At 49.6% G+C, this 7,999-nt stretch overlaps 1 protein-coding gene across 1 annotated transcript; it reads left to right on the top strand.

Moving 5' to 3' along the window:
• Nucleotides 1–403: 403 nt before the first annotated feature.
• Nucleotides 404–5,699, top strand: LOC116465001 (chymotrypsin-like elastase family member 2A; the record flags this gene model as incomplete). Its single annotated transcript, XM_032148218.2, has 4 exons — nt 404–657; nt 1,523–1,659; nt 4,131–4,276; nt 5,517–5,699. Coding segments are annotated over 4 exons (720 nt in total), but the record flags the coding sequence as incomplete, so codon positions are not given.
• Between the last annotated feature and the right edge of the window lie 2,300 nt (nt 5,700–7,999).

Below are 7,999 nucleotides of genomic sequence, written 5' to 3' on the forward strand. Positions count from 1 at the left end.
GGAGTTTCTGCTGGGTCGGTGTGACTCCCTACCAGGAGTGATCCCTTCTCCCATCTAATTTATAATAAGCTCTAGAAGGTGATGGGGATACTAATAGAGGCCTACGGTCAGGAGTCCTGGCTTCTAGTTCTGGTTTCTCACTAACAGTGGGACTCCGGGCCAGTTACTGCTCTCTGGGCCTCAGTTTCCCCATCTGAAAATGAAAGGTTGAAAATTTCCTTGAGGGCAAATGACACCTGTTTTCTCTGTGTTCATCTCATTCCTCCATAATACTATAGAGTTTGTGCTATTACAACATTTATTTTAAATTGTAGTTTATAGTTAGTATAGTAACAATTATTATATGATCATAGTTCTTACGTTATATACTTTAGGCTCTATTATAAGTAACTGATTGTCCCAGGGAGGAAAGATCCCCAAGTCCCAACTAGTGGCTCACGCAGCAGCCAGTTACTTGGGTCTATCCCCAGCATTATCCAAAGCCAGGCCTCTGGAGGTGACCCTCTCCCTGGGCCCCCTTTCTCCCAGCTCCTCCAGGACCTACCGCGTGGGGCTGGGCCAGCACAACCTCTACGTTGCAGAGTCCGGCTCGCTGGCTGTCAGTGTCTCTAAGACTGTGGTGCACAAGGACTGGAACTCTGACCAGGTCTCCAAAGGGTTCGTTTCTATCTGGGTGCACTTTGGGTTGAGGTTGTCAGGGAACAGATGGGGGTCTCACAGAGACAAGGGTCTCAACCCCACCACACCCCCTCTGCTTTTTCTATAGGGAAGAGAAAGGAGCTCTGGCCTCTTAGATGTGGAACCAGCTCCAAAGATGTCTGGGGTGGGGATGTGACCTGGGGAAGGTGAAGCAAAGACTGCCAGAGTGACCTGGGTTTGCTGCCAGTTAAGCCTGCAGGGCCCCTGTCTGCTGAGCGTGTATCTACTTCATGCCAAGTCCTGGGGACACAGAGACAGTGCCGTCAACCCTGTGACTGTCCCTGGAGTAGGACACAATCTCTCCTGCCTTCCCCCTTTCAACAAGGCCCTCTGCATTTTCATTTTCTTTTTTTTTTTTCTTTTTCTTTTTCTTTTTTTTGTGAGACAGAGTCTCGCTCTGTCACCCAGGCTGTAGTGCAGTAGCACAATCTTGGCTCACTGCAAGCTCTGCCTCCAGGGTTCACACCATTCTCCTGCCTCAGCCTCCGGAGTAGCTGGGACTACAAGCGCCCACCACCACCAGGCCCGGCTAATCTTTTGTATTTTTAGTAGAGACTGGGTTTCACTGTGTTGGCCAGGATGGTCTCGATCTCCTGACCTCATGATCCACCTGCCTCGGCCTCCCAAAATGCTGGCATTACAGGTGTGAGCCACCGCAACTGGCCGACCCTCTGCATTTTCAAACATGCCCTGTGGGCCCTGCCAGTCAGAGCAACCTGGGGTAACGTACAGGGAATGATGACAAGCTCCCAGCGCCCTCCAAATCCCCACAGGGCAGAAAAAGTCAACCCTGTCCTCATGCTCTGCCTCTGCACTCACCCAGGAACGACATTGCCCTGCTCAAACTGGCTAACCCCGTCTCCCTCACCGACAAGATCCAGCTGGCCTGCCTCCCTCCTGCCGGCACCATTCTACCCAACAACTACCCCTGCTATGTCACGGGCTGGGGAAGGCTGCAGAGTAAGTGGGAGCCAGGAGCCCCCAGGCCTGGGAGGGAAGGGAGGTGATTGATGTCACCCCTGTCTGGCCAGGGCCTCTCACTTGTCATCCCAGGGTGTGTGGCCTCCTCAGAGAGACAGGATGGTATAGGCTGATGTCTGCCTGGGTTCAAATGTCAGCTCTCCCACTTAATGACTGTGACACCTTGGGCACATTACTAGGTCTTTCCATGCAGTGCTTTTTTCATCTGTACAATGCAAATAATTGGCTGGGCGCAGTGGCTCATACCTATAATCCCAGCACTTTGGGAGGCCTGGCAGGCGGATCACTTGATGTCAGGAGACCAGCGTGACCAACATGGAGAAACCCCGTCTCTACTAAAAATATAAGAAAAAAAAAAAATAGCAGGAGGTGGTGGTGTGTGCCTGTAGTCCCAGCTCCTCAGGAGGCACGAGAATCGCTTGAACCCGGGAGATGGAGGTTGCAGTGAACCAAGATTTCGCTACTGCACTCCAGCCTGGGGGACAGAGCTAGACTCCATCTCAAAAAAATAAAAAAGGCATAATAATAGCACCTACATCACAGAGTTGTCAAGAGAATTAAAGGAGATAATCCATAGGAAGCCTGGTAGGTGCTGTGTGTTAGTTGTTGTCACTGTCCCTATGATGGAAAGAAAGTTACAGAGACCATGTGACATCTTCTGTGTGGCCCAAGGCTAGAGTTCAGAACAGCATTTCCTCTGTGACCTGAGGTCTCTGGAGCTCCACAAAGGCCCCTGGAGCCCTCATCAGACCCTCCGTGCCCCATAGCAAAAGCTGTCCCCTGTGCCATTTGGTCTTGCTGCTCAGAACCTGGCTGAGGCCGGGTCTCCTTTGACATAGACTCCAAGGGTCAGAGATCCAATGACAGTAGCCACCAAGAGGAACAGAGTTCCCACCCTTCCCTTGTGAAATCACCAGAGGTTTGGAAGATTCTAGGAAGGGATGAGTGATAATGACCTTATGTCCATAATGAGATTATGAGTGTTAATCACATTATGACATTTTTTCCTAATGACATAAACATGTACAATGACATATTTTTCCGGGGGTACATCCACATACACACCCTCGAAAAATTCCCATTGCCCTCTTGACTGGCTTATCTGTAAACACAAGGACACATCAAATCCTGCGGTGAGTGGTGGTGGAAGAGGCATTTCATGCTTATTAAGATACAAGCACAACCACCTGTTTGTTTTCCCAGACAACCCTGGGGCAGGTGCATTTCATCTGAGACAGTGAGAGCAGGGAGGCATCCAGATGCTCCTCTTTTAGGCTCAGCTCTCTCAGTCATGGTGAAACCTTGGGCAAGCCACTTCCGAACCTCAGTTTCCTCATCTGTACAATGGAAACACTGTCGGTGAAGACTAAAAGGAGGTGAAAGGTGGAAATGCATCACACGTTGCAAAATGTTATACAGGTGTTAATTACTTATTCATGGTCTTAAGCCAGATGCTTAACTTCCTTTTTTTCTTTTTTTTTTTTTTTTGAGACAGAGTCTTGCTCTGTTGCCCTGGCTGGAGTGCAGTGGTGCAATCTCTGCTCACTGCAACCTCTGCCTCCCGAGCTCAAGCGATTCTCCTGCCTCAGCCTCCCAAGTAGCTGGGATCATAGGCGAGTGCCACCACGCCAGGCTAATTTTTGTATTTTAGTAGAGAGGGGGTTTCACCATGTTGGCCAGGCTGGTCTCAAACTCCTGACCTCAAGTGATCTGCCCACCTTGGCCTCCCTAAGTGCTGGGATTAGAGGGTGAGCCACTGCACCTGGCCGACGCTTAACTTCCCTAGGCTTCAATCAGAAGTGAAGAATTATGTTATTCTCATCCTTGCCACTCATAGCTGTGGTAACAGTAATGGAGGTGATGGTGGCTGTGTCATTGGGGGCCATTGTGAAAGCCCTCCCTTCACCACACCAGCATATTTTTCTCAAGGAGGGGGCTCTAACTGCCAGGAGGCTCACTTTCTTATTTCAGATAAGTGACAGAAAGCCATGGAGCTAGCTCAGCAAAAAAAGGGAAATTGTTATAAGGATTTAAAAGTTTCAACCCAAGGGCAGAGATATAGCCAGGCATCAGGAACAGGCTAGAATCAGGGGCAGAAAACCTGTAAGAAACACAGGAAAACATCCCTTAGAATTTCTTTTCTTTGTGAGTCTACTTCATTCTCCACATAAAACAAAATGTCAGTCGTTGCCAACAGCTTCCCAGATTTATGTCCTCTGAAACTGGAATCTCTCAGACCCCATCTCAGAATCCCAGGGGAGGGAGCTCATTGGCTTAGCTCGAGTCAGGTGTGGACCAATCAACCGTGAGTACACAGTATAGACAAACATGGCTGTTCGCGTGTTGCAATGGATGGAAGACAGTAACAGGGGAAACCTAAAAGGGGTCTACCACTTCCTTTTTCTCAAGAGTCCCTGCATCCCTAATGGCTTCTCTCTGATCTCATTCAGCCAACGGGGCTCTCCCTGATGACCTGCAGCAGGGCCGGTTGCTGGTTGTGGACTATGCCACCTGCTCCAGCTCTGGCTGGTGGGGCAGCACCGTGAAAACCAGTATGATCTGTGCTGGGGGTGATGGCGTGATCTCCAGCTGCAACGTGAGTACCAAAATCAGGGGCCCCGCTCCATGACAAAATGTGGCTGGGGATAAGGTTATAGAGGTCCATCCCTCCATAGGTCCATCCTCCCACTTCCTGGCAGAAGCTCCCAAAAATATGTTCCAGATATACCTTGGCCAGGCGCGGTGGCTCACGCCTGTAATCCCAGCACTTTGAGAGGCCAAGGCGGGCAGACCACTTGAGGTCAGCAGTTCGAGACCAGCCTGGCCAACATGGTGAAACCTTGTCTGTACTAAAAATACAAAAATTAGCCGGGCATGGTGGAGGGCACCTGTACTCACAGCTACTCGGGAGGCTGAGGCAGGAGAATCACTTGAAGCCATGAGGCGGAGGTTGCAGTGAGCTGAGATCACACCACTGCAATCCAGCCTGGGTGACAGAGCAAAACTCAAAAAAAAAAAAACTTGATCTTCATTTTTTTTTGTTCTTGTTTTGAGATGTTTTGAGATTCTCCTTGTAGTGTCCACCCATCTCACTGCTGGGAAGTCCTTCCCTGGGTCTCATCAAGGTCTCTTGTGACTGTCATTCTGTATCCTTTCCTCTATGCTGGAAGGGAACCAAAGGAAAGTATTCCCTGGCTTAAGGCCTTTCTAAGATGACTTCTGGTTTTTCTGTTGAATTACTCTCATCAGTGGCGCAGTGTGTCCCCTCCAGGTAGCTGCCACGGAAACCTTCCTGGAGACAGTGTCTTAACCACCAGGAATTGCTCTGTGTTGGACTTAGCAGTGAAGTGGGGATGGAGTAGGAAGGAGATCCACACGCCCTTCAGATCACACTGTGCCCTACACACTCTGCCCACATAGACCACCCCACCCGCGGGAAGACGGATCCAGTGGGGAAGAGCCTGGCAGCTGAAGTCTGGCATGTGGCCTCAGCTCCTTTACAAACTGCCTGTGCAACCTTGGGCAAGTCCCAACCTCTCAACACTCCAGTTTCTCCTCTTCAGTGGCCTGGGGATACTACGAATATTTACCTCATAGGATTTTGTGAGGATTAATGAGATGAGGCATAGAACATGCTTAGCTCAGCTCTGGCCACACAGGAAGAATAAGTGTTGGCTCTTGTTGGAATTATGGTACCACCTTGAGCTATGACCACAAGGGCCAGCTTCAGAGGACAGTGACCTGCAGCAGAACAATAGAAATGCATTGAGAACAATGGTTCCAATGGGCAGCCCCTTCCTCTCCCTTTACCTCCCTGTAACTCTGGCCTTCCTCAGGGAGACTCCGGCGGGCCGCTGAACTGCCAGGCATCTGACGGCCAGTGGGAGGTGCATGGCATCGTCAGCTTCGGGTCTAGCCTCGGCTGCAACTACTACCACAAGCCCTCCGTCTTCACACGGGTCTCCAATTACATTGACTGGATCAATTCGGTAAGAACCGGACCAGCCCTGAGCCCCAGGGCACTGCCCTGCTCACCCGGCCTCGGGAGTGCCATGCCCACCTGGCAACTGAGAACCCCCTCCTTCCTCTTGAGAGCTAGATGGGAACCCCGTGGAGGAGGCTGCAGACCTGGGCAACTGCTGAGCCCCCCATGGATCCCCAAAATTTCTGTGTGGGTAAAGCTGAGTGAAAAGGAACATAGAGGCTGGCCTTGTCCAAAGAGGTTGGAAACTCCTCAGGCATATGAAGAGTGAGTTCCGCTGGGCGCGGTGGCTCATGCCTGTAATCCCAGCACTTTGGGAGGCTGAGGCGGGCAGATCACGAGGTCAGAAGTTCAAAACCAGCCTGACCAACATGGCAAAACCCCATCTCTACTAAAAAATAATCCAAAAATATTAGCCAGGTGTGGTAGCGCACTCCTGTAATCCCAGCTACTCAGGAGGCTGAGGCAGGAGACTCCCTTGAACCGGGGAGATGGAGGTTGCAGTGAGCCGAGATTGCACCATTGCACTCCAGCCTCGACAAGAAGAGTGAAACTCCATCTAAAAAAAAAAAAAAAGAGTGAGTTCCATAGACATGGTGATTTTATTTTTGTTTATCTGTGTGTAGGCCCAGACTCCACCATCCAGTGCTATAAACAGGTATATTTATCTGCAAAGCCCAAAACCTGATATCCCCATAGCATTAGTTATTGGAAATTAGTCCCCCTCAGGGGTCCTCCAGCTATTCTGTAAGGTGACCAACCATCCCGGTTTGCCCAGGACTGAGAGGTTTTCCAGGATGCGGGACTTCCTGTTTTACACTGGGACCATCGCAGGAAAATAAAGCTAAGTTAGTCCCCCTGTCTTGTAAAAGTAAACTCAGAGAGGTGTCTCTTTTCAGCTTCCACAATAACTCAATTTGTTTTTAACAATGAACACACATTTGTTTATAACAATGAGCATTAAAATTATTTATTAAAAATAATAGGCCAGGTGCCATGGCTCATGCCTGTAATCGCAGCACTTTGGGAGGCCAAGGAGGGAGGATTTCTTGAGCCCAGGAGTTCAAGACCAGCCTGGGCAAGATAGCAAGACTCTGTCTTTACAAAAAAAAAAAATTTTAATTACTCAGACATGGTGGTACATGCCTGTAGTCTCAGCTACTTGGGAGGCTTGGGTGGAAGGATCACTTGGGCCCAGGAGGCCAACGCTACAGTGAGCCAAAGTCGCACCAATGCACTTAAGCCTGGGCGACATAGTAAGACCCTGTCTCCAAAAATAATAATAGTAATAACTGGCATTAATATTAAGGAGCAGCCATGGATACATGCAGCAGTAGGTGAAAGCAGCCAGAACAGGAAACCCCGTCACAAGAAAGAGATGCCTGGTGGCTCACGCCTGTAATTCCAGCACTTTGGGAGATCAAGATGGGCAGATCACCAGAGGTCAGGGGTTCGAGACCAGCCTGGTCAACATGGGGAAACCCCGTCTCTACTAAAAATACAAAAATAAGCTGGGTGTGGTGATACATGCTTGTAATCCCAGCTACTCAGGAGGCTGAGGCAGGGGAATCACTTGAACCTGTGAGGTGGAGGTTGCAGTAACCCAAGTTCACGCCACCGCACTCCAGCGTGGGCAACAGAGTGAGACACCATTTCAAAAAGAAAAAACACACACACACACACACAAAAAGGAAAGGGGTGCCCGGGAGAGGTTAGAGGAGCCACCATGTCTGGTACTGGATGCTGGGAGGGAAGAGTCGGACACTCTATGCCAATGAGGGACCACCTCAGTTTGCTCTTCTGTAGGGACTTGAACTAGACCAGGACTCCTCCACATTTTTAGGCACTAGAGCAAGAGGGAGTTATGGTATTTGTGGCAGAGCCCCCAAAGAAGGGGAAAACTGGCATCTAACTTCACTAAGTTTAATTTGCAGAGAAGTGTTAAATTGAATTAAACTGACACTTATAAAACCAAATATGAAGCTGCAGCCATGAGCACGTGATCACAGGAAAACTAAACTGTCAAAATAAGCAGGTGGCTGCTTCCAAGTGTTCCCATTGATTCTTGCCAGCTCCTTGTTCATTTGTCTGTCTGCTGGCATCCTTTTGCCAACAAGTGGTCACAGGCAGAAATTCCAAAAACGTTTGTTGGAGAAAAATGGAAAATCAAAAAGACAGTAGCCATTAATCACTAATTGGTGCTTTTTTATATCTAAATTGGGAAAAACCCATCTGAGTCCATCTTTGGAGGCGCCACGCACACGTCAAAGGAGCCTGGCCTGAGACTGACCGGACAAAAGGCTGCTTAGGGGCCTTTCCCAGCCAAATCCTAAGACC

Source organism: Hylobates moloch, unplaced genomic scaffold (assembly GCF_009828535.3).
Source record: "Hylobates moloch isolate HMO894 unplaced genomic scaffold, HMol_V3 SCAFFOLD_2571, whole genome shotgun sequence".
Classification (NCBI taxonomy): domain Eukaryota; kingdom Metazoa; phylum Chordata; class Mammalia; order Primates; family Hylobatidae; genus Hylobates; species Hylobates moloch.